Raw genomic sequence first — 27,701 nt, forward strand, 5'->3', positions numbered from 1 at the left:
CAAAGAGGAATCCACTGAAACTCCCATCCTTCTAACTTGAAAAACAACAAAGTTATGGCATTTCCGATCAATCAGTTATATGGCAGCTATAGGATATAGTTGACCGATCCCGGCCGTTCCGACTTATATACTGCCTGCAACAGAAAGAAGGGTGTGTGCAAAGTTTCAACTCGATAGCTTTAAAACTGAGAGACTAGTTTGCGTAGAAACAGACAGACGGACATGCTCATATCGACTCAGGAGGTGATCCTGATCAAGAATATATATACTTTATAGGGTCGGAGATGTCTTCTTCACTGCGTTGCACACTTTTGACCAAAATTATAATACCCTCTGCAGGGGTATAAAAGTAAAATATTAAATTGCTCCAAAAATACTGCATTAAAAAAAGGTATTATAGTCTCCAAGTTGGAGCAATTCAAACATAATATCATCAATAATACAGTTTCTTTTCATTATTTTGATATCGGCATACAAATAAATGACATAAATACTAATGACAACAGTTGTGTGTGGGGCCCTCTTCCCTAAATGGATGACTGTCACTGAATGGAGGCGTCATCATCAAATTGTGGCAATTGAGAGCGGTCAGATTAGGGAAAAATTTATTAAAAGAAATCAAGGCAATTGGTTTCATTTTTGTTAGTTAAGCCAATTTTATATTCTTGTCCTCGAATACAAATCTCATATCAGTCTATTAACCAAAAAACCCGAAAGGTTTCCTAATTAAATTATAAACAAGAAAGGAAAGCTAACTTCGGGCGGAGCCGAAGTTGATATACCCTTGCAGTTGAGTCGTATGCAGATCGTATAAGTTTGCCCAAATTAGGATGCATATATAGTCCCATCCTTCTAACTTGAAAAACAACGAAGTTATGGCATTTCCGATCAATCAGTTATATGGCAGCTATAGGATATAGTCGACCGATCCCGGCCGTTCCGACTTATATACTGCCTGCAAAGAAAAGAAGGATGTGTGCAAAGTTTCAACTCGATAGCTTTAAAACTGAGAGACTAGTTTGCGTAGAAACTGACGGACAGACGGACATGCTTATATCGACTCAGAAGGTGATCCTGATCAAGAATATATATTCTTTATAGGGTCGGAGATGTCTCCTTCACTGCGTTGCACACTTTTGACCAAAATTATAATACCCTCTGCAAGGGTATGGCAAGAAAGGAAAGCTAACTTCGGGCAGGGCCGAAGTTGATATACCCTTGCAGTTAAGGTTGTTCCATTTCCGATCGTTCAGATATATGGCGTCTTTAGGGTATAGTCGTCCGATCCTTATAAAATTTGGCAGATCGGATTATATTGCCCAGAATGGAATCCGTAGAAAGTCCCATCATTCTAGCAAAAACACCAAAGTTATGCTAATTCCGATCGTTCAATTATATGGCAGCTATAGGATATAGACATACTTATGAAATTTGGCAAATCAGGTTATTTTGCTCAAAATAGAATCTGTACCAAATCCCATCTTTGTAACTTAAAAAACACCAAAGTTTTGCCAATTCCGATCGTAATATGACAGCTTTAGGATATAACCAGCCGATCCTTATGAAATTTTGTAGATAAGATATTTTTGCCAAATATAACATGTGTGGAAAGTCCAGAAAGACCCTCTAACTTCAAAAACACCAAAGTTATAGCTACCATATAATTGAACGATCGTAAATGACACAACTTTGGTGTTTTTGAAGGCAGAGGTTTGGGACTTATTGAGGCTAGATTTTTTCCTTAATTATAATAATTAATTAATTATTATTAATGCAACCTGCGCCTATTCGTTTTAGGATATTTGACGAATACTTTTATTATTTCAGAGTCATGCACTTAGTAGGAGGGAGATCAGAAACGAATGGATTCAAATCCCTTAGTTCATTTAGGTGTAAATGAACAAGCCTAAGTTCGAAAAGCCCAGGGCAAGTTTTACAGCTCTATGACAATTACTGCTTCTTGGCCTAATGACGTATTGTTAAACAGGAAGCACGCAGTACAAGTCAGAAGTTCAAAAAGCGACTATAATTACGCATATTAGGCTACTGAAGATAGGGTATATTTTCAACCCCTTCTGTCAGACCCCTTCTATAGTGCCTTCACTGTCATATGTAAGCAACCCTTTATTAATGAAGCGCTTACGGCTATGATGCTGCTTGACCAAAAACTAATTTTCCCCCACATCTACTTATTTTTTCGGAATCAATGTATCGAAAATTTCTTACCGGGCGCAGTCTACTCCTTGAGGCCGGCCATTTATGTGTTCGGAGCAAGCGCCGATCGTAAAGCAGGATGTAGTGCTTGACGTATTTCCCACGCTATTTGCTGATGAAGTACTGGGAGAAATAGGTAGACCTCCACTGTTGCTGCCAGGAGAACGTTGGGGTATTTGGGGTGGCTGAGATTGGACCGGATGTTGGGGCAAAAATTGAGCTACATGCTGATGCGAGGAGGGTGATGACATGGAAATCTGGTTAACTTCCAGAAGTTCGCAGCTTTTACAATCGATACCCTTTGAATCAGGATGATCAGGACATAGTCTAGTAGATACTAATGTTTGTTGCTGTTGTTGCAGCTGTTGTTGGAGAAATTCCGTAATTATTTTGACTTGGTTTCCATTAGATTCTTGTACAGCTAGAGCTGCCAAAGAAGAGTGAAAAGAACTGATTTGGGAAGGAAATATGCTACCAGTTGGTGCCCCCATTGTCTCATGTAAAAATTCTGAGCTGGTTGCATCTAATTCGTTTAAATGAGATGATGGACTTATAGATCCTTCGAGTATGGGGCATTTTATTTCGAGTCCTTTAGATGATGTTAGCTCCATTTCATGGGTATATATTGGTGACTTACTATTACTTATATTATCAGTACAGTGTAATGAGACCCCTTCGGTGGCTGATATTAATGGGGGTGCAGGTGAGTTTTTTAGGGATACTATCAATAGGTTAGTCTTAGCTGTTTCTGAATTTAAGGAACCAAGATTCATAGAAGATTTTCCTCTTACTTTAGGTGACGATACTGGCAGCTTTGCACTAGGTTCGCCCATGTATCTACTACTATCGTCAAGTTTTGGCTCATGTTCTGGTTCATGTAATTGGTCCATGTCTGAGTAAAGTCCAGACCCGGAATTTTTGTCTTTTTTATTACTCTGTTCTTCTTTTTTTTCTGGTTCCGATTCATTTGGGAACTCTAATTGTGGTGACAGCGACAGAATAGCCTTTCTGTCTTTATTGGATAATTGCAGTTTTTCGGTTTCATCACTGGAATTAATGTCCAGGGGCTGCAAAAAAGATATCTGTGGCTTTTCATCCATGTTACGTTGTATAATGGCACTAGAGTACTCGCGATTAAGCAGTTGCTGCTCTAGTTCCTCCAAATTAAGCCTGTGATCTGTGTTTGCATGCAAGCCAAAAGAGTTTACGTTACCAAAAGACAATTTGCAAATAAAGCACATTAAAATAGGTTTTTCGATTTTAAACGCTTGGGTTGGACAATTTGAATGAGCATCTTGCGCAGACACAACCCGAAAGGAATGTATTTTTGGGCTGGATCTATAGGTAGCGCCTGATCCTATTACTGAATTTCTACCCAGAACAGAAAAATCATCAATTTGATCAAGATCATGCTTAGTCTGTTTAAATAACTGAATATTCTGGTATCCTTTTTTCTTTTCCTGGCCGCTTGATGGAAGTTCAGTTACTGAAATCGAAGTTGAGGCTTCAATATTTTTAATACACTCCAATCCACTTCTATTTGCATGGTCTGCGTCAATAATATAAGCGCTGCCATCGAGATTGTACACTATTTTTCCTTCAAAAGTTTCCACATCAGATTTGGACATTGGAGAGCCGTCGTCATTACCATTATTAGAGCTGCAAATGATATATAAAGTGAAAACATGTTTAAATTTTCATTGAGTGGAAATGTTGAGGTTAAATGAGAATATAACAGTGAGAAACACCCCAAAGAGTATATTCTTAATTAGAATCTAAATTAACCTCCTGATATCAGGTCAGATCTAACTATATACTAACTATATTCAACAATTTAGCCAAATCTAGCAATTATAGATAGACTTATTTTTATACCCTTACAGAGAGTATTATAATGTTGGTCAAAAGTGTGCAACGCAGTGAAGGAGACATCTCCGACCCTATAAAGTTTATAAATTCTTGATCAGGATCACCTCCTGATTCGATATGAGCATTTCCATCTGTCTGTCGGTTTCTACGCAACCTAGTCTCTCAGTTTTAAAGTTATCGAGTTGAAACTTTGCACACATCCTTTTAAGTAAGAGGGTTGGGGCTCGACTCAGGAGGTGATCCTGATCAAGAATATATATACTTTATAGGGTCGGAGAAGTCTCCTTCTGCAACCTTCTGGGCTGCAACCTTTTGACTAAAATTATAATACCCTCTGCAAGGAGCTTATATTACACAGTGTTACAAAATAAACAAAAGTGAATGAACTTTTAAAGTGACATAGTAGGAATAGTTTATTGGGTCGAGTATATCACAAAACCATGTTTGAAATATTTGTAACACCCTCAAAATCTTGATTTATGGATTAAAAAAACGTTTTTTCGGGAGTTTTTTGAGCTTAAAAATTCCTGAACGCGTTTTTTTCAAACGATTTCAACATTTTCGGTGTTTTTCAATAGTTAAATGTTGTAGCTTTTGAAAAAAAATATATCTTCGATTTTGTTAAACAAAAAGGACAAAATTTTTACACCTGAAACTGAAGTTTTCGACTCTTATTTGTGTTTTTCGGATTTTGATGGCAGTTTTTCGGTACAACTTACAAAAATTCTGTCATTTTTACAACATATCAATGTTGTCTCATTAATTCTGAATAAAACGAGACAAATTCATCAAAAAATAATGAAAATTGTTGAAGTTACAACGCTTTTCCCAAAAAAAGGCAATTCAACCTTGCGTGCGCTCCGAAGTAACAATGTGTATAAGAATAAGAGTAAAGCAATAGGTGTACAAAATTGCATATAAAAATATTCTTATTCGGCAGGTGCCTGATTTTTTATTTGTTTTTCTTGCCTTTTATATCTTTCTTGATTATAAAGTTATGAATTTTTAAAGTAACAAAGTTTTTTTAATTTTTTGACGTAAGCTTAAAGTATTTAAAAAAGTTGTAGAACAATAGTTGCTCATGTGATAGTAACAAATATCTCCATTTTTTTCAGGATTGCCAAGAAAAAAAAGTGCAACCAGACAAACTGCCTGCATATTGGAAAGGCTGTAAAAATTGATTTTCTTGAATAACTTCTGAAATAAGTATTTAGGAGTAGAATGTGAATATATAAAAATATTCTAAATGTCTCCGCCAGCCCCAATATTTTTATTGAAATTTTTTTTACTTTCACCCAAATTTCACCCAAACAAAACGACTTTTGGACAATTTTTGGAAAACGAATTATCTAATTAAAACAATACCTTTCGATTTGTGTCTTATTCATTCAGATCGGATGCCTACAGGAAATTTTTAATTCTTCGGTCTTATATAGAGGTTCCTCGCGCATGCCAAGGCATGCCGGTCGCCCCCTCGTGGACTGCCTTCCACAGTGATATAAATCTAAATAGACTTCTAGGTAACTGCATATCCATTTCGGCTTTCTTTTTTTTTTTAATAGTTATTTAATCCAAATGGCATATGTGAGGATTGTTTATATTTATGATTTTAGTATCGTTATCAAATTTACGATTCATTTTATATGGACAGCCCTTACCAGTGTCAGACTGAACAAATTTCGCAACCATCAACAATAAAAGAATTCCTTCCCATCTTTAGTTAGGCTAGCAGGAAGACTTAAAAAGACCAAAAAAAATTTGTGAGTTGATGGTGGGGTCTGATATACCGCAAAATTTGCGAGTGGGAGTACTGACTATGTATACCCAACAAAAAACGCCTTGGTAAAACCAGTTACGAAATATGAAGATAAAACAAGAAAGAAAAGCTATCTTCGGGTGGGGACGAACTTGATATACCCTTTCAGCTTAATGGTTTTTAAACATATCGGATCTGACGCATATCGCAAATATCGAAATTTGTATTTTTGTTAATATGCATTTTTAAAAAAGTTTTATGGTTTTTAATCACCACAACTATAACATACTCAGTTTACACAGTACAGTCAGACAGACTAACAAATGGTCATTCTTATATCGACTTCATAGGGCCTTCACTGCGCTTATCCTTATAATACTTTATTATAATACCCTCTGCAAGGGTATTTAAACGACGGCTTTTAAACGACGGGGGTTAAAACGACGAAGAAATAAAGACACAACAAAAGCACGTGGAAGTAGACCATTCAAATGAAAGCAATGAGATTGGAATGGATAGTAGAGATTCCAGAATGGAACCTTGACTTTCTTTGTTTTGCGATTAAAAAAAGGGCAGTGAACTTTGTTATTTCTAACCACAACTTTGAAGTAGTGTGCCTTGAATTTCGTTTTTCTATCTTCCTTTTCACAACATTTTGCTTGAGAGCGCCTAACCAGCCCAATCAGAATAATATTTTGCGTAACTAGCAAATATTTTTCATAAAGAAAAAAAAAAGTTTATTGGCAATATTAAATTTTTTTTTTTCAAAAAGTTTAAAATAAATAAAAAAAGAAAGGAAAGCTAATATCTGATATCAATTTTGGTGACTAAAAACTACTATACATGTATACAAAATTACACACTTAAAATATTATTACCCGTTATTGCGAATAAAAATATTAATGTGAAATTTTTAATACATATAGGGTGTTTTTTCGTCACCAAAACTGAGAACAGATATTTTTAACTTGGCATGCGAGTTCGCATTGTTATTTTACCTCGTCAAGAGGTTTTTTTGTAGTTGATATAAGATATTTTGGGCTTTTTATGAAGGTTCGTCACCAATATTTTGCATCGTCAAGTGGTTTTTTATTTGATATCATTGTTTATTTGTACCCCCATAAAAAGTCGGCCATATATGTATGTTTGACATTATGTACATTAAAATCAAAGCCAATACTTATTAATTCTTATCTTAGCTGATTGCCGCCTGATTGACGCTATATTTTTTATGTGCAATTTTTTACCCATATAGAGCATATTTTCGTCACAAAAATTTATATCAGATATTTTTGGTTTCGCATGCAGGTCACCGGTATCTTCATCAAAAAAATTTTTAATAAAAATATTTGAAACAGCCCCAAGCATCTTTAAAAATAGCAAGGTTGTGCCATTTCCGATCGTTCAGTTATATGGCGTCGGAAACATAGGATTAGATTGCCCAAAACTGAAACCGTAGATAGTCCCATCATTCTAGCTTCAAAAACAACAAAGCTAAGCCAATTATCCTAATAAAATTTTGCAAATCGGATAAGATAGCCCAAAATGAAATCTGTACTAAGTCCCATCTTTCTAACTTAAAAAACATGCCACAGCATAAACATATGACAGCTATAAGATATAGTCGGCCGATCCTTATGAATTTTGCCCAAAAAATGTTTTGAACAAATATAAAATGTGTGGAAAGTCCCAACCCTCCAACTTAAAAAACATCAAAGTTATGGAACTTCCGATCAATCAGTTATATGGCAGCTATAGGATATAGTCGTCCGATAGACAAATAAAGTAAAAGTTGAAAGACTTTACTCTATATTTTCAAGTTTATTGTACACATACAAGCTCAAAAAATCCAGCAGTACCCAGCAGAACTGAAATTCCTGTCACCGCCTTTTCTGGCCGTAATGTAAAATTTTATTCGAAAAACAAAAACAATTCAATAAGGTTTGCCCTTCGAACGTCAAAACAAAGTAGGCGAAGTAATTCTGCGGCCCTCTGCTGCTCCTAGAGTTCGAAATTACGCATATTCGATATAAGTTATTAATCACTAATATTTTCTTGTCATTCTAAATATTTTTAACGGTATACCTTAACCCCATGGTTTAATGATTAAGGTATCTGCCTGTTAATCGTAAGGTCGTGGGTTCGATTCCAAGCAGGAAAATCTTTATTATGCGTTGATTTTTGTTTACTCTAATTTTTATACCCTTGCAGAGGGTATTATAATTTTGGTCAAAAGTGTGCAACGCAGTGAAGGAGCCATCTCCGACCCTATAAAGAATATATATTCTTGTCCAGGATCAGCTCCTGAGTCGATATAAACATGTCCGTCTGTCCGTCTGTCCGTCTGTCTGTCTGTCTGTCTGTCGGGTTCTACGCAAACTAGTCTCTCAGTTTTAGACCTATCGAGTTGAAACTTTGCACACATCCTTCTTTCCTTTGCAGGTAGTATATAAGTCGGAACGGCCGGGATCGGTCGACTATATCCTATAGCTGCCATATAACTGATTGATCGGAAATGCCATAACTTTGGTGTTTTTTAAGTTAGAGGGTTGGGACTTTCCACACATGTTATATTTGACCAAAATATCTTATGTACAAAATTTCATATGGATCGGCCGACTATATCCTATAGCTGTCATAGAACGATCGGAATTGGCATAACTTTGGTGTTTTTTAAGTTAGAAAGATGGGACTTGGTACAGATTCTATTTTGGACAAAATAATCTGATTTGCCAAATTTCATAAGGATCAGCCGACTATATACGATTCGCTATATATCTAATAATATAAGATGCGTGGCGCCACCTAGCGGACTGCGACTCAACTGCAAGGGTACATAAACTTCGGCTCCGCCCGAAGTTAGCTTTCCTTTCTTGTTATACCCTTGCAGAGGGTATTATAATTTTGGTCAAAAGTGTGCAACGCAGTGAAGGAGACATCTCCGACTCTATAAAGTATATATATTCTTGATCAGGATCACCTCCTGAGTCGATATGAGCATGTCCGTCTGTCTGTCGGTTTCTATGCAAACTAGTCTCTCGGTTTTAGAGCTATCGAGTTGAAACTTTGCACACATCCTTCTTTTCCTCGGAACGGCCGGGATCGGTCGACTATATCGTATAGCTGCCATATAACTGATTGATTGGAAATGCAATAACTTGGTTGTTTTTCAAGTTAGAATAATGGGAGTTTCAGTGGATTCCTCTTCGGGTAGCATAATTCGATATACCAAATTGCATAAGGATCGGCCAACTATATCCTATAGCTGCCATATAACTGGTTGATCGGAAATGCCATAACTTTGGTGTTTTTTAAGATAGAGGGTTGGGACTTTCCACACATGTTTTATTTGACCAAAATATCTTGTGTACACAATTTCATAAGGATCGGCCGACTATATCTTATAGCTGTCATAGAACGATCGAAATTGGCATAACTTTGGTGTTTTTAAAGTTAGAAAGATGGGACTTGGTACAGATTACTCTTTGGGCAAAATAATTCAATATGCCAAATTTCATAAGGATCGGCCGACTATATACGATCCGCTACATATCTAATAATATAAGATGCGTGGCGCCACCTAGCGGACTGCGACTCAACTGCAAGGGTATATAAACTTCGGCTCTGCCCGAAGTTAGCTTTCCTTTCGTGTTTTGTAATTATAATTGCAGAGGGTGTTGCAAGTGCTGCTACGATTACAACATAGTTTACCACAAAATATCCTAAAGATGATCGGAACATCTAAAAATAGTACAGAGATAAAGATGCTGACAATATAAGATTTAATTTTTTGGTTTTTTTTTTTTTGTTTGTGGATTAATCTAGCGTTTTTTTCCCAAAAAATTGTGGCAACACTGCCTCGAGCATTGCCTGTGTAAAAAGCCGAACTAACTGCCCGCGGGGGCTATGGCTGGACAGCTCTGGTATATTTACATACATGCATATCTCAGTACATACGTACAATGTAGGTATACTCAGGAACCACGATGGTTGTAGCCGCCAGATAACGTTTTTATCTTTGAATTTTAAATACTCTAAAAAGATCAACGTGAAAGTGTAGCCGTTTCCTGTTATTTTTAAGCCCACATTAGAATATATAAAAGAATATGGCTTAATTGTACACATTTACATAAACGTGTCTTTTGTCCAATTTCTGGACTTTGAACTTATGGGACCTTCGGAAAATCTTGCCCACACATACACATCATCGGTTTTTCGGCACATAATCCGATCTATTATTTTATGATTTTATGAGGATCCGATGACTATATCCTATTTTTTTTATTATTTATTTATTATACCCTTGCAGAGGGTATTATAATTTTGGTCAAAAGTGTGCAACGCAGTGAAGGAGACATCTCCGACCCTATAAAGTATATATTTTCTTGATCAGGATCACCTCCTGAGTCGATATAAGCATGTCCGTATAGCTGCCATATAACTGATTGATCGGAAATGCCATAACTTTGGTGTTTTTTATGTTAGAGGGTTGAGACTTTCCACACATGTTTTATTTGACCAAAATATCTTGTGTACGCAATTTCATAAGGATCGGCCGACTATATCCTATAGCTGTCATAGAACGATCGAAATTGGCATAACTTTGGTGTTTTTTAAGTTAGAAAGATGGGATTTGGTACAGATTACTCTTTTGGCAAAATAATTCGATATGCCAAATTTCATAAGGATCGGCCAACTATATACGATCCGCTACATATCTAATAATATAAGATGCGTGGCGCCACCTAGCGGACTGCGACTGAACTGCAAGGGTATATAAACTTCGGCTCCGCCCGAAGTTAGCTTTCCTTTCTTGTTTTTATATGCAATTTTGTACACCTATATAGCATATTTTCGTGCATTACTTAAAAAAATATAAGCTTTAAAAAAAAAGTCCAATTTAAGAGTGGCTCAAAGTAAGGTGATTAGGAAAATGTGTAACCCCAACGCCCTGGCAAAAAGATTGCTTCGTCGTCCCAGAATTAGAAGGCTAAAAAGATACCCGCACGACCTACCGTTGCGTTACATATAACAGTCGCTAATAATAATTATTAAATTAAAATCCAAATAATATCACCTGTAATATAACATAACACAAATTTCTAAATTCTCGTAAATCTCTCTCGATTCAATTATCTACCATAATTGTTAATTTTGTTATTTACAACCTGCTGAAGCTGCCACATAGGTAGCAGTATACTTGTTAATTTTGAATAAATATAAACGTTTTACAAAAAAAAAAAAAACAAAAAAAAAAAAGTCCAATGATTGGACTTTATGATGGTGGAGTAATATACATATACAAACATACACATGTAGGTATATGATGACAAGGGATGCGGAACCCTACAATAACCAAGTACAATACACATTCGGTATGCCTGTGATTGTGTTCAGGTTTTTTTTACTAGGAAATCGCCTTTTGTTCTCCGACATACAGCATAAAAAGTTGCGAATATAAAACAAAAGTGTCACTTGCCCAGGGACTGAGGATCCAGACGAAGTTCAGCTTGCATTGTTATTCTTCTTTGTTAGCTTGGTTTGTATTCGTATTAAAAGTATGTATTCATGTATGTGCATATAAATGTACATATTTCAGAATATGTGATCGTTTAATTTTTTACTTTTGGTTCTATCAAGGCCCCACAATCATTCATTTCGGTAAGATCAATGATTCGATACGATGTGCCTGGGGAGGTACAGAATTGGCACATGCAGGCGAAAGCTAAACGGTATAAGTTTTTGAGGTGGGATCGGCAAAACTCACTTGATGAACTGTTCTTAAAGCTTTCAAGAGTGGAAAAAAACCAATAAATGTAACGTTTCGACGGTTGTTGAAAATGTGCGGCACATGAATATGGTAATGAGTCATTTTTATACCATAGCAAATGGTAGTTCTTTTCTATACCCTTGCAGAGGGTATTATAATTTTGAACAAAAGTGTGCAACGCAGTGAACAAGACATATCCGACCCTATAAAGTATATTTATTCTTGATCAGGATCACCTCCTGTGACGATATGAGTATGTCCGTCTGACTGTTTCTGCGCGGAGAACACATTTTTCTTTTATTTGCAGGCAGTATATAAGTCAGAACAGACGGGATCGGTATTTTACCAAATATAATGTGTGGAAAGTCCCAACCCTCTTACTTAAAAAACACCAAAGTTATGGCATTTCCGACCGATTCCGGCCGTTCCGTCTTATATGCTGCGTGCAAAATATAAACATTTGCGCAAAGTTTGTAATGGATAGTTTTTAAATTGAGAGACTAGTTTGTGAAATCGCTTCTCTGTCTTTCATTTATGGAAAAAAGTGTGGGTTAAATTCGAATATGCAGACAGACATGGTAGATCAGGGCGATACACTTCAAAGGGTTGGAGATGTTTCATTGACATGCCCTTTAACCCTTTAACAATAGAACTTTAATATTCGTAAAATCGGCTTGGTTTAATTGTAACGAATAACTTACCAACTTAAGAGCTAACTGCATTTTTATTCACTGATAAGTTCTGAAAGTAAAAATAAGTATAATTAAATTTTCCGAATTTTTTAACGGCAATATTCAAACATATTAAAAAAACAAGAAAGGAAAGCTAACTTCGGGCGGAGCCGAAGTTGATATACCCTTGCAGCTGTGCCATTTCCGATCGTTCAGTTATATGACGGCTATTGGATATTGTTGGCTGATCCCTATAAAATTTGGCAAATCAGATATTATTTAATCTGTACCAAATCCCATCTTTCTAACTTAAAAAACACCAAAGTTATGCCAATTTCGATCGTTCTATGACAGCTATAGGATATAGTCGGCCGATCCTTATGAAATTCCGCAGATCGGATTAGGTTGCTCAAAATGGAATCCGTCGAAAGTCCCATCATTCTAGTTTAAAAAACAAGAAAGGAAAGCTAACTTCGGGCGGAGCCGAAGTTGATATACCCTTGCAGTTCAGTCGCAGTCCGATAGGTGGCGCCACGCATCTTATATTATTAAATATATAGCGGATCGTATATAGGCAGCCGATCCTTATGAAATTTGGAAAATCAGATTGTTTTTCCCAAAATAGAATCTGTACCAAGTCCCATCTTTCTAACTTAAAAAACACCAAAGTTATGCCAATTCCGATCGTTCTATGACAGCTATAGGATATAGTTGGCCGATCCTTATGAAATTTTGTACATAACATATTTTGGTCAAATATAACATGTGCATAAAGTCCCAACCTTCTAACTTAAAAAACACCAAAGTTATGGCATTTTCGATCAATCAGTTATATGGCAGCTATAGGATATAGTCGACCGATCCCGGCCGTTCCGACTTATATACTACCTGCAAAGGAAAGAAGGGTGTGTGCAAAGTTTCAACTCGATAGCTCCAAAACTGAGAGACTAGTTTGCGTAGAAACCGACAGACAGACAGACGGACAGACGGACATGCTCATATCAACTCAGGAGGTGATCCTGATCAAGAATATATATACTTTATAGGGTCGGAGATGTCTCCTTCACTGCGTTGCACACTTTTGACCAAAATTATAATACCCTCTGCAAGGGTATAACAACAAAGTTATGCCAGTTCCGATCGTTCAGTTATATGGCACCTATAGGATAGTCAACCGATTCTTATAAAATTCGGCAAATCAGATGACGTTGTATAAAATGGAATCTGTACCAAGTCCCATTTTAATACCCTTGCAGAGGGTATTATAATTTTGTTCAAAAGTGTGCATCGCAGTGAAGGAGACCTCTCCGACCCTATAAAGTATATATATTCTTGATCAGGATCACCTCCTGAGTCGATATGAGCATGTCCGTCCGTCTGTCCGTCTGTCTGTCTGTCTGTTTCTACGCAAACTAGTCTCTCAGTTTTAAAGCTATCGAGTTGAAACTTTGCACACATCCTTCTTTTTCTTGCAGGTAGTACATAAGTCGGAACGGGATCGGTCGACTATATCCTATAGCTGCCATATAACTGATTGATCGGAAATCGGAAACTTCGTTGTTTTTCAAGTTAGAAGGATGGGACTTTCTATGGATTGTAATTTGGGCAATCGTATACGATCTGCCAAATTTCATAAGCATCGGCCGTCTATATCCCATAGCTGCCATATAACTGATTGATTGGAAATGCAATAACTTGGTTGTTTTTCAAGTTAGAAGGATGGGAGTTTCAGTGGATTCCTCTTTGGGTAGCATAATTCGATATACCAAATTGCATAAGGATCGGCCAACTATATACGATCCGCTATATATCTAATAATATAAGATGCGTGGCGCCACCTAGCGGACTGCGGCTGAACTGCAAGGGTATATAAACTTCGGCTCCGCCCGAAGTTAGCTTTCCTTTATTGTTTATTGGTATTATATATATTTATTTTATTAGTATTTATTTTGTTTTAATGTTATTAAGAATCATGAAAGGAAAGCTAATTTCGGGCTGTGCCGAACTTGATATACCCTTACAGTTAATTAGTATTTGATATTATTAGATAAATATGGGATCAAATATAATGGGCCGATCTTTATTTTATGATCGAATTTTTGTTGGAATTGAAATTTAGGATTCATTTTGCATTCCAGTTTTTTAGCGGACACTAAATGAGCTTCAATTACGTAGTGTTTGGTTATTGGCAAAAAAAAATTTTATAAAATTTCTTTTATAAATGTTTTAGTATTTATAAACTTTATAAATATTAAAAAATAAAAAATAAATCAAATATAATAAATTTTCCTTATAAAAGTTGTGCAGAAGTAGAAACCATGGAAGGTTCAGTCTTTCTAACTTAAAAATGAAAGGACGGCTATAGTAGAGTTTCCCGACTATGTGATACCAGGTACTAGCATATAAATTAACAACAATCTAGACAATTATAAATTAGAATAGATAGACATTAAAACGCAGTGAAATTTTGAAAAAACAAGAATGGAAACCTAATTTCGGGCGGTGCCGAAGTTTATATATATATATATCTATATATACATATATATATATATATCTATATATACATATATATATATCGTTTATAGTTGGCCGATCCTTTTGAGAATTTCACCATCAACTTAATTTTTTAATAAAAATGTTGGAAACAGCCCCAAGCATCTTTAAAAATAACGAGGTGTAGCTATTGGATATAGTCGGCCATTCTTATGAAATTTGGCAAATTAGATTATTTTGCCTAAAATGGTATCTGTACCAAGTCCCATCTTAACTTAAACAAGAAAGGAAAGCTAACTTCGGGCGGAGCCGAAGTTGATATACCCTTGCAGTTCAGTCTCAGTCCGCTAGGTGGCGCCACGCATCCTATATTATTAGATATATAGAAGATCGTATATAGTCGGCCGATCCTTATGAAATTTGGCAAATCAGATTATTTTGTCCAAAATAGAATCTGTACCAAGTTCCATCTTTCTAACTTAAAAAACACCAAAGTTATGCCAATTCCGATCGTTCTATGACAGCTATAGGATATAGTCGGCCGATCCTTATGAAATTTTGTGCATAAGATATGTTGATCAAATATAACATGTGTGGAAAGTCCCGACCCTCTATCTTAAAAAACAACGAAGTTATGGCATTTCCGATCAATCAGTTATATGGCAGCTATAGGATATAGTCGACCGATCCCGGCCGTTCCGACTTATGTACTGCCTGCAACAGAAAGAAGGATGTGTGCAAAATTTCAACTCGATAGCTTTAAAACTGAGAGACTAGTTTGCGTAGAAACAGACAGACAGACAGACAGACAGACAGACAGACAGACGGACAGACGGACAGACGGACAGACGGACAGACGGACATGCTCATATCGACTCAGGAGGTGATCCTGATCAAGAATATATATACTTTATAGGGTCGGAGATGTCTCCTTCACTGCGTTGCACACTTTTGACCAAAATTATAATACCCTCTGCAAGGGTATAAAAACTTAAAAAAGACCAAAGATATGGCATTTCCTATTAATCAGATATATGGCAGCTATAGGATATAGTCAACCGATCCCGGCCATTCCGACTTATATGCTACCTACAAAAAAAGGATGTGTGCAAACTTTCAACTTGATAACTTTAAAACTGAGAGACTAGGTTGCGTAGAAACGGTCAGACGGACACAGTGGCGTAGATAGCTTTTTGATATGGGGGGGATATGACTCAGAATAATATCCTGTTTTTTTGTAAGTTTTATTTTACACTGCGATAATAATCCGCAATCTGCGATAATAATAATAATAAGGCTGTACTGCACAATTTTGAGATTATATCATCTTATAATTCTCTGACCCAAGGGGGGGATTGATCCCCCTGATCCCCCTGATCCCCCCCCCCCCCCCTCTATATTTTCTACTGAGCCTCTGCGATCCATGCCTTCATACAGAAAGATGGACGAACGGACAGACGGCTATATCGACTCGGCTGTTGGTGCTGATTGAGAACATATATACTTTGGAAAATGGTATATTATCCAATTACTCAAGACATCCAAGAAATGAAATTATTTTTTCTTAACTGGTATAAAAATGTAGAACCATAGACTCTTAGGGCTTAACAATCGCATTTAAGCATAATTTTCTCTACACTAAATACATACATACATAAGTGGAAAGGAAGATGATAATGATTCGCCAATTTAATAGCAATTTCTCTAATAATTACATAGCAACTGTAATTATGGGTACAATAAAATACGAAATTCGTTGAAAAATTTAATTCCAACAAATTAGGGCTTGTCTGGTCGGGTCTTTTCGACGGGTTGTCTTCCCATTATCATATTCGTTTCCGTTGACCAAAACACAGTTTCGCCCTTCAATTAAATTATGAAATTAAAAGCACTAGCAAGATTTTTTGTTCAGGTTGGTAAACATGCTTCACCAGCAATTATAAAAGCATCATAGGATAGATTTTTAACGTTTGGATGTACTTTGTACATATGATTAAATAAGTATAATAAGCCGCTGTAGCAACATGCCTTTAGTTTGGCAGTCATATAATGGATAACAAAGTTTTTATTGATCCTACCCCTAGTCGTACTTCCTATTGTAGTCGTGAAAGGTATTGTTTAATTTAAAGCTTTTTTATTCAGACATTTGCCAAAAATCATCGGATTTGGGAGAAAGTCAGATAAAAGAAAAACAAATTTTTTCACTAAGTTAGAGATATGGCGTACATTGGTTGTCACCATCCCGATCTGACATTTGGTTCAGAAGTTATTCAATAAAATCGATTTTCTCGTCTTCTTACCAAATGTGTGGTGTTCCATCGGTTTGACTGTCCTACTTTAATGAATAAGTAATTAAGTAATGCATTACTTGCAAAGGTTTTGCTATATCTATTTTAATTTATATTGCCCTATAAAAATAGCAAGGTTGTGCCATTTCCGATCATTGAGTGATATGGCAGCTATCTAACTTAAAAAACAACAAAGTTATGCCAATTTCGATCGTTCTATGACAGCTATAGAATTTAGTCGGCCGCTCCTTACGAAATTTTGAACATAAGATATTTTAGCCAAATGTAACATGTGTGGAAACTCCCAACCCTCTAACCAAAAAACACCGAAGTTATGGCACTTCCGATCATCCTATCTACGCCACTGAGAAAAATAGCAAGGTTGTGCCATTTCCGATTGTTGAGTTATATGGCAGCTATAGAATATAGTCGGCCGATCCTTATGAAATTTGTCAAATCAGATTATTTGGTTCAAAATAGAATCTGCAACAATTCCCATATTTCTAACTTAAAAACCCCAAAAGTTATGCCAATTCCTATCGTTCTATGACAGCTATAGGATATAGTCGGATATATAGGATAGGATATAGGCAATATGATCCGATCTGCCGAATTTCATAAGGATCGGCCGACTATGTCCTATAGACGCCATATATCTCAACGATCGGAAATGGAACAACCTTAACTGCAAGGGTGTATCAACTTCGGCTCCGCCCGAAGTTAGCTTTCCTTTCTTTTTAAAGATGCTTGGGGCTGTTTCCAACATTTTTATTCGAAAATTGATTATCGAATCAATGAAATTTTCATAAGGATCGGCCAACTATATACGATCCAATATTTATATAATAATTAAAGCTGCTACGGTATATAAACTTGGGCTCCGCCCGAAGTTAGCTTTCCTTTCTTGTTTTCCCGTAAAATATTGCCCTGTGCATTGTAAAATGAAAAAAATTATTTTTAGCTACATTTAATTTAGCCAATTTAAGGAACGCTAGCCCATTTAAAGGACTAAATATATTTATAATTGAAAATGATTATATTTATCTAAAGATTTTAGGATTAACTGAAGATTTTATTGTGACATTTGATGTTTTTCTTCAAATAATTCGCTACATTTTGTAGTTTTTTGCAATTTTCAAGCTGAAACCAAACAAGGCTACTATTTTTTGTACCGTTCACGAAGCATTGTTTTCTACCAATTGTTTCAAAACAAAATGTCCTCAAAACTTTCAATTTTAAATATAATTAGTACTGGTGAAATCTAATGATCGTGAAAAAAAAATTTCAAAAGAATTGTATTTTTTGCCATAATTTTTCCAGTTTATACCATGATACCATAGTGAATTTATATACATATGTAAATATTTATTCGGGGTCGGAAACTCTCCCTGTGCGATACAATAATGCGATACAATAAGCGAATAATAAATAATAATATATAGAGTAAAACAATAAAATAATTAACTAATTTTTTATCTTTTGAAGCTTTGGATCTTCAGCCGTTATTTAAGGAGTGATTGGGCATACATATGTATTTGTATTGAGATACTTCATTTAATATGTACAATGTTCGATGGGTTATACATACATACATATGTACCTATAAGTTTCTTCTCCGTCAAAAGAAAGCTTTTCTTGTTTGTTTTGTTTTTCATATTTTTCAAAATACCTAGATTTACGATGGCATTCAGTATTACATATGTGTAAAGATTACCCCTAAAAACCTCTAAAGCGACAACAAATGCTGACCAATTAAAATTCTCGTTTCACAGCTGTTAAATACATATGTATGTATGTATATTATTAAGTAAAGCATCTAATTAATGAAGCCACCTAGGACAGAGCAAGAAGGCATCATGTGATAAGGGGGAAAGGCGGGAGCACTCAGCACACACTTAAACGACCAATCAGAAGATGCTATGCGGTAGCGCAGACCGCATCAGTGTGCGAAATGCTTAGCTTACACAAACACACATGCACACTGCCACTGGGTGAGTGCGATTTATGTGCCACTAACTGTGTGAGCAAAAAGTTTGAATGGGTGGAAGTGTAGGTGGAGTGTATGTACCATATGTATGTATATATGTACCTTATTTATATTTGTGTATACTCAAATTGATGAAAGTTCGCATGTTCGTGTAGAGATGTGAACATATTTGCATATAAGAAACATAAGGCCAACATTCCACGAACGTGTAGGAAACTCTTGATATTTGTATACATATGAATGTATATATGTCCAAACTTGTAGACATGCGCTGAAAGTACTAATAACGGTTTGAAGATTTAAAAGATATTCAGATTTTTATTTGCCGGGTTTTGCTGTTTGAGCCGCAGTTAAACTGTGAGTCATGAAATCATTAGTATGGCTCGCCTATTTACACTTTTTTTCAGTCTGTGAGAATATTGACGCATAAAGCACATGGATGAACAAATTTTATTGAGATGAGAATAGTTTAAAAACTCTTAAAAGAAAAAAACGGAAAAGCAATAACCTAGTAGCTCCCAGCATCAGCTCTCGACCCCATCCAATCCCAACTCATTCCCAACCGACTCCAAAAACAATGAGAAGGAGTAAATCATTACCACCCATTCTCTCTTTCTCGCTTGCACTTGTAGCGTTACCATAACCATGTATATTTATGTATATACATATGTTCATTGTATGTAAGAGCAAGAAATACTCGCAAGCGACATTGAGAGCAGAGAGGTTGTGCAGTTAGAGAGAATCATGCCTTGGAGTGGAAAGAAAACGCAGAAGAGTAACTTCCTAATTTAATTAGTATTGACAAACAGGGAGAGCGTGACTGTGAGAGGAAAGAAACAGAACTTCATTATTGTGAACACGAGCACAAAACCCACCACCACCCCCCACACTACCATCAACAAAAATCATTTTTACCGTCTGAGAAATTCACGCTAACCAGCATAAAAATGAAAACAGGTTCTACGAACACCAAATCTCTCGGACCTTGGCAATTGTTTCGAATTCTGGTTAGGTTTGTCGTTGAGTTTGACTTAGCCTTCGAATATTCCTTGCTAATTTCCATTATTTTTCTTGAAGTCGGTTTTTTTTTTAATTTTTAATTTTTTCCTAATACGTGAGTGCGACTGTCTGTTGGCATTATACATAAATGTTTTCGATTTCTTGCAATATAAAAAACTAGAGTTAAAAAGCACTCAATCTTGAATGAGACCTGGTGGCGACTCGTTCGTTTCGATCCATTTATTGGAGAAGTAAACCGACATGTGTATGTATGTATGTACACCCAAACTCTTTCCACCAAGCAGTGCTCCAGCTCAAATAAATGTGAATGTAAATAAATAATTTACATATAACGCGCTGGCTGCGCTTCTCCTTCATATAAAAAACTTATCTGAATCTGCTATTGAAACCGACGTTGAATGTGTCTCTTTTCTGCATATTTTCAGACTTTTCTAACTGAGCCCGTCACTGACGTTGTTTTTATGTCGTTTTCGACGTCTCTTATGGCAACCCAGTAGAAAATGTATGCTAAGCGTGGTTCGAGGAAGAAAAAGAGATAGGAGTATAGTCGAGAAGTAGGGGGACAAATGCCCATATATAAAATTTTTGTATAATAACAACGGAAAGAATTTTATTTTGTACCAGGAATTAAATATTCATTCATTATTGATCATATCAGATCAGCTTATGTTATTATGCTTGTTATTTAATAAGCTCACATAACTTTAATAGCAAAATATTGATGATGTTCGATCATTTACAGATTTAATAATCTGAAAGCGTACATACAGAAGTGTAGTCCCACTAGAAGAAATTTTTTCTACTGATTATAAACTACTTCTACTACTGATTACAAAATTTTGGGTCTACATTTTTTAGAAAAATGGGACCCTAAAGGGGACCCTTTACCCTTGCAGTTAAGGTTGTTCCATTTCCGATCGTTCATATATATAGCGTCTATAGGATATTGTCGGCCGATCCTTACGAAATTTGGCAATATCGGATTATATTGTCCAAAATGGAATCCGTAGAAAGTCCCATCATTCTAGCAATGATGAAATTACATTAACATAAGTACATAAGATATTTTGGTCAAATATAACATGTGGGGAAAGTCCCAACCCTCTAACTTAAAAAAACACCAAAGTTATGCCATTTCCGATCAATCAGTTATATGGCAGCCATAGGATATAGTTGACCGATCCCGGCCGTTCCGACTTATATACTGCCTGCAAATAAAAGAAGGATGTGTGCAAAGTTTCAACTCGATAGCTCTAAAACTGACAGACGGACATGCTCATATCGACTCAGGAGATCATCCTGATCAAAAATATATATATTTTATAGGATCGGAGATGTCTCCTTCTCTGCGTTGCACACTTTTAACCAAAATCATAATACCCTCCGCAAGGGTATAAAAACCATGGTATATGTACCATAATAAAATTTTTGACTGCTAAATTGCAAATTAAAGAAGCAAAAAGATGATTTTTAAGCAAAATAAATAAACATTTTTGAATGTATTTGTTATATGTAAAATACCAGAAATATGTAAGTGTGTTATTTAAAATAGTGTAATTTAAAAGATTAAACTCGTATTTTTTGTGTCAAATTTTTTACAATATGGACATTATTAAATTTTTTATTAGACTGGTTATCTTTTGTTCATGTGCAGTTTAACGTATATAACAAGTAAATAAGTACATATTCCTAAAAGTTATAAACAACACAGGCCAACAGCCAAAACAAACAATATTTTCTTTAATTTAATAGGAGTTTTTAATCTCATATTTTAAAAATGTCATGGGTATCTACAATTTCTGTGAAGCTTTGCTACACCAGCTGAACCTGCAATAGATACGTTTTGAACATAGAAACAGTTTTAGATTGCCATGACTTTTTAAAAATATGCGAATAAAAACTCATATTGAATTGAAGAAAATCTTCTTTAACTAACAATAATAAATTCAATAAAATTATTTCGAGTTTTTCCATAAATCCAAAATTAAAACATGGTATGATCCACAGATTTTAATAAGAAAAATAATCTTCCATAGAAAAATGTTTGGGGAAAAATCATAGAAGCTCAAAAATAAATCAAAACAAGCAAGGAAAGCTAACTTCGGGCGGCGCCGAAGTTGATATGCCCTTGCAGTTAAGGTTGTACCATTTCTGATCGTTCATTTATATGGCGGCTATAGGGTACAGTTGGCCGATCCTTATGAAATTTGGTAGATCTGATTCGATAGTTCCGACTTATATACTGCCTGCAAACAAAAGAGGGATGTGTGCAAAGTTTCAACTCGATAGCTTTAAAACTGAGAGACTAGTTTGCGTAGAAACAGACAGACGGACAGGCGGACATGCTTATATCTACTCAGGAGGTGATCCTGATTAAGATAATATATACTTTATAGGGTCGGAAATGACTCCTTCACTGCTTTGCACTCTTTTGACCAAAATTATAAGACCCTCTGCAAGGGTTTAAAGTCATTTATCTTATTTTTGAGTTAGTAATTTTGACCATTAAAATAGAACATTTTCACTAAGTGCGCCGTAGTTAGTGTTTGTAAAAGTTTCAGACCGTCTAACTTCATACATAGTTATATATGTAATTATATTTTATGTAAATAAGTAAATATTCATACATTTATAAGTACATTTAACAAGTACATTTATGTATTTAAGGACATTTTGACAATCAGAATTTCTGGTTTCTTTATTTCTTTCCATTACCCTACTGTACCCATAACGTATTTTAGCTTATCTATACGGGTTTCCTCAAAATGTGACGTACCTTCAAATATAATGGAATGCATGAAAAAAATTTTAGGATGATGTTAAGATGGTGTGTTTTTACAGATAACCAAACCAACACAATTTGCGAAAGTATGTTAGTATGTAGTTAAGTTAAGCACATATTATTATCGGATATAGTTGATCAGTATTTATATGAATGTCATAAAATTAATTTTTTTCCAATCGTTCAGTTATATGTTATTAAGACGTAGTCGGCCGATCCTATTGAAATTTGCAAATTGAATCAGTTGACCAAAAATTATTAGTTATTTAAATTAATAATTAACTTTTCATCAAATAAGCTAAACCCTGTTCCTGTAACGTAACTAAAATGTAAGGGATGTGGAAGTTCATCTGACGATAGCAACGAATCCCGGATGCAGAGTCGCAGCCAGTACCAACATGTATAGTGTGTGATTGAAGTCAGCAATTATGGTAGTCTACAATCCCAACCACCCACGAAAGAAAGAATGTACATACTGCAAGTACAAAATGTACATCAAAGAGGATGGAGAGGTAGCAGGTGCGGCATAGTATCGGAGAAGAGGGGAGAACGAAGTAAAGAAAAATGAGATGAGGACTCCAACCAGTGAAACCGACCAATCAAGACGCGTTTTGGTGGTTGTCGTTCTCTAGTGCTTTGCTCTTCTGTTTCCGCTGTTTCAGCTTCTCGCTTTTGCGTCGCAACCGTCTGAGATTTATCAGAGAATGAGCGGGAAACTAGCTCTCTTCTTATGCCTCGTTACTATCATCATTGTTTTTAGCCCTGCTTAATTATTCGGTCGACTTCGGGTATCAGCTTAATGATTGCATTTTCTCAGGGTTCGGTTCATTTCGGAAAAGCTCGTTTTGTTCGTCGTTCTAACTTCCCCAACCAAAGAGGATAACCACACTACCACTTATTTAAACTGAAAACTCCGTCATTGGCTAATTAGACTCAGATTTTAATTAACTAGAGTCTAAAGGGTGATTCGCTACTGAATACCGAGACATTTAATTGGTGTATTTTGACTTTCCGCATCTTAAATAAACTCGACTCTGTCCAGTGGGGTAAAAGCATATTCATGTATAATAATATAAACATGTATATATGTATGTTCTAACATAAATATGTACGTATATATGTACATACATAAGTAGTTCATTGAGATGTAAACAATTTCATTGAGATGTACTACCCCATAAAATCGGAAGTCAGGAAGGAAATGTATTGCCAATTAAAAAATTTTTCATATTACTAATTTTTGTACTCACCTTAGATTTTTAGTAGCCATCAAATTGGACGTCAGCTGCTTAATATGTTGGTCCTTTTTACAATTTTAAGTTTGGTTAAGGTATCTTATTTTTTCCGTGGGAAATGATTTGCTTACTATTACTTAGCAATGATGGTTTTGTACTATTGTATGCTTTATCTTTATACTTAAATATTATAGGAACTTTTAAATCAAGCGATCGTAGTTGTGGGCGTGTTTTACATTATCCTGCAAAACCTAAATTTGTTTCCATTGAGAAAATAAGTAATAGGATCAAAGCAAGATAAAATAATTATAGTTTAATAAATGACGATTAAATGGAATAAAAAAAAGTTTTAACATAATAAGCTAAAATATGGTTCTATGGTGTATTAATGGTAATAGTGACATGTTGCTAATGACCACGTTGGCATATGTATTTTTTACAACATGTTAGTCACTACAAATGATTCTCCTAATATAATATTACGAGTTATTTGCTGTGAGTTATTTGCAATTTTAAAACCCTTACGTATTTTTTTTTTACATCTGAAATAGATACATAAATGGCCCTCGTAATATAAATACTTTTTGTGTACTTAGTATACACATTGAACACATCTGCATGTACATATGTATGTACCTTTGCCAGAAAAAAGCGAATCCGAAAGAGCGAGTTAGGTATGGTGCATATGTGTGGGTAGGTGAGTGTATACTCGCGTGATACGCCCAACGATTTAATTTGCCAACTTTTTCTGCGTTTTTGCATTTTTAATATCAACACTTTTTCCTATTTGACTGCATATATCGAAAGCGAGACAGTTGTCTCTTTTTTATACATACAATTGCACACACGCACATTAAGACATAAATGGTAACTCCGACTTTTAATGTCCCCCAATAAAAAGCGGCAAAGAGAGATGGGCTAGCGAGCACGAAAGAGACAGAAACAGATTCAAGAAAGAGAAAGACTTTTTTTTGCATACACTTCTCTCGTGGACCACAAACTCATTAAGTCGCGAATACGAATTAGAGAGAATTTATCTAGGCACCCTTTCATTGCGCGATCTTTTTTTAGATTGCTTTTTTGTTTCTTATTTCGCTCACCCTTTTGCACTTGGTGTGGTTTAATTCCGATGAGTTTTTTGGATTGTTTTGAGTAAAAGTTCTGATAAAGAACATTAAATTGTCCTTTATTTCATTGATTATTCTTAATATACATACGGATATAGTATATATATACATACATAGTTTCATTTCGTTTTGCTATGATATGATAATATGGTATGTATAAAGAGTTTATGCCCTAAATGCTAATGTTCCTGTTGCTAAGCAAAGTAAGGGGTAAGTTTACATTTTACTGTCACCACTAAAACACAATAATGTACATATGTGCATACAAGCACATATTTTTTTTACAATTTTATTTCGGAGAGTTTCAACTGATGAGTTTGGGAAGTCTGCTTTCTAGCTGAAAACATAGTTGGCGTGTATTATTATTGTGTTTTTTTCTCCGCTTTCATTCATCAGTAGTTACACTGTCCATTGTTCACCTCAGGTAGACGCGAGCACACAGATATAAAATGCGTAGCATTATCCGATGAATGAAATAGCACTATCCATACAATGAAATCCGTTTTTAACCGATTTACGTTACCGTACATTTACGTGTACCGGTAATTTTATGTGGGGCATCTATTTTATTATTCGGATACTGACGAGGGCTTATAAAAAAAACTTCGATACAGTGGCAAGATAGATCACAATAACAGACGCGACTAAATTATCATCAAAAAGATCCCCACATGGAAATCACTTTATATGAGAATTCAGAACTCACCATCCGACCCGCATCTGACTTATTCAACGGCTTTTTTCGACTGACTTGAGACACAGATACAGATATTTTTGCCAACCTTTACTCACATTTTACTCAATTTTTACAAGTGTTTCATAGTTCGTGCCTGTGCGCCGAACATACTCGGCCTGTCGAACAAGGTTCGTTGCAGTTGCGGCAGAGCGCGGATCTATTTACCTCTCGCTCGCACGCAACGAGAGATCTGAATTCCATCCCTGTCCCATCATACTGCATAATACGCAACATGTCGTGTCGAGCGACTATCGGGCGAGTCTTACATGTTTATTTAGCGCTAACGGTCATGTTACTCTCCATCTCCTTCTCTTTCTCTCTTTTCTGCGCTCTCGCCTTGTATTCCCCTTAAAACGAACGGCACAATAAAAGGGGGAAATCATACGTACATAGCGAGATTTTGGAGTCTGAGAGTCTTTGCGAGGTAATCGTAATGGGGTAATTATTTCCACGCAGAGTGGTAATTATGAAAGAGGGAGACGAAAACAGCTTTGAAAAACAATGTACCAATGTGCTTTACGCTCAGCCTGGGAGCCTCTCTTTTCCTCTCGTAACCCCTTAGAGTATATAATGTGTTCTTATGTGGGTGCAGCATGAAAATCATCGTTTATTACTTGGGTATCATTGCCGTCGGGTTTTGGAGAATCCCTATTGAAAGTACAGTTTTTTGGAGATAATAGTGTCAAAATATATTTATATATATTTTTAATTAAAGAAAAATATTATTCATTTTTACATGGTATATATTTGTTTACTATTCATTGTACAATTTTAAAATTTGATGGGAAAATATTAAGTAACAGAAAACTTGAAAGATAATCTTAATTTTATATTAGGAATATTTATACCTCCTTGCACACGATATTACAATTTTGGTCAAAAGTCTAAACTCACTGAAGGAGACATCTCAGACCCTATAAGTATAGAAATTCTTGATCAGCATCAAATTATTCTTTCCTTTGCATGCAGGTCTATATATATATAAGATATATAAGTAAAGAACGTTCGGGACTATCCTATTATTATCCTAGTATTTCATTCATCGGATAAGCGTCTCTCCTCAAAAATAATAATGTTGTATCATTTGCGATCTTCCAGTTATGTTTATTGCAGCCATAGTACATTGTCGGCTGATCTTTATTGAATTTATTAGATGGAAGATTTTTTTAAAAATAAGCATGCAGGTTCGTCACCGGTATTTGACCTCGTCAAGAGATTTTTTTATATGATATCAGTTGTTTTTTTTATATCAGTTGTACACATAATATATATAATATTTAAGTAACCTCTGGACAGTCGATTCACACAGTTAGCAAAACTTTAAATGTAAGGATAAACACCAAAACTCATGTTTTTACCCCATAGATTTTGACATTAAGAAAAGTGGAATAATTAATTAGGGGAAAACGCGAAATATTTTTTTTTGAATTTATTATTATATTATATATATTTATCATATTTTCAAAAAGTTTTCCCTTAAATCCCAAATTAAAACATGGTATGATCTACTGATTTCAATAAGAAAATATAAATCTACCAAAGGAAAATGTTTGGTGAAAAATCATAGAAGACCAAAAATTAATGTAGAAAATCTGAGATTTCAACTTTGGATGAGTATTCCAAAGAAATGTTAACTGCTAGAGATCATATTCTAATTTTAGTTGGTACACATACATTTCAAAAATGATATGTACTAAAAACAATGATGGTCATAGCCATTACACGGCCTACATAATTCAATATATGGTAAAAT

At 35.3% G+C, this 27,701-nt stretch overlaps 1 protein-coding gene across 15 annotated transcripts in view; it reads right to left on the reverse strand.

Annotated features, from left to right (window-relative positions):
- Positions 1–26,040, reverse strand: part of LOC6501786 (zinc finger protein 2) — a 73,753-nt gene extending 47,713 nt beyond the window's left edge. For 7 of the 15 annotated variants that reach the window (XR_004311342.2, XR_004311341.2, XR_006507857.1 and 4 more), the window contains exons 1-3: positions 25,919–26,040; positions 24,101–24,336; positions 2,227–3,873 (exon numbers count right to left, since the gene is read on the reverse strand). Coding sequence is in view for 11 of the 15 variants with exons in the window: in XM_032455852.2 (XP_032311743.1) it covers positions 2,227–3,873; positions 24,101–24,120 (1,667 nt within the window). In the remaining 4 variants the exon portion in view is untranslated. The other 8 variants (XM_032455857.2, XM_032455853.2, XM_032455849.2 and 5 more) reach the window with 8 other exon arrangements.
- Between the last annotated feature and the right edge of the window lie 1,661 nt (positions 26,041–27,701).

The sequence above is a fragment of the Drosophila ananassae genome (assembly GCF_017639315.1).
Source record: "Drosophila ananassae strain 14024-0371.13 chromosome 4 unlocalized genomic scaffold, ASM1763931v2 tig00000054, whole genome shotgun sequence".
NCBI classification, from domain to species: Eukaryota; Metazoa; Arthropoda; class Insecta; order Diptera; family Drosophilidae; genus Drosophila; species Drosophila ananassae.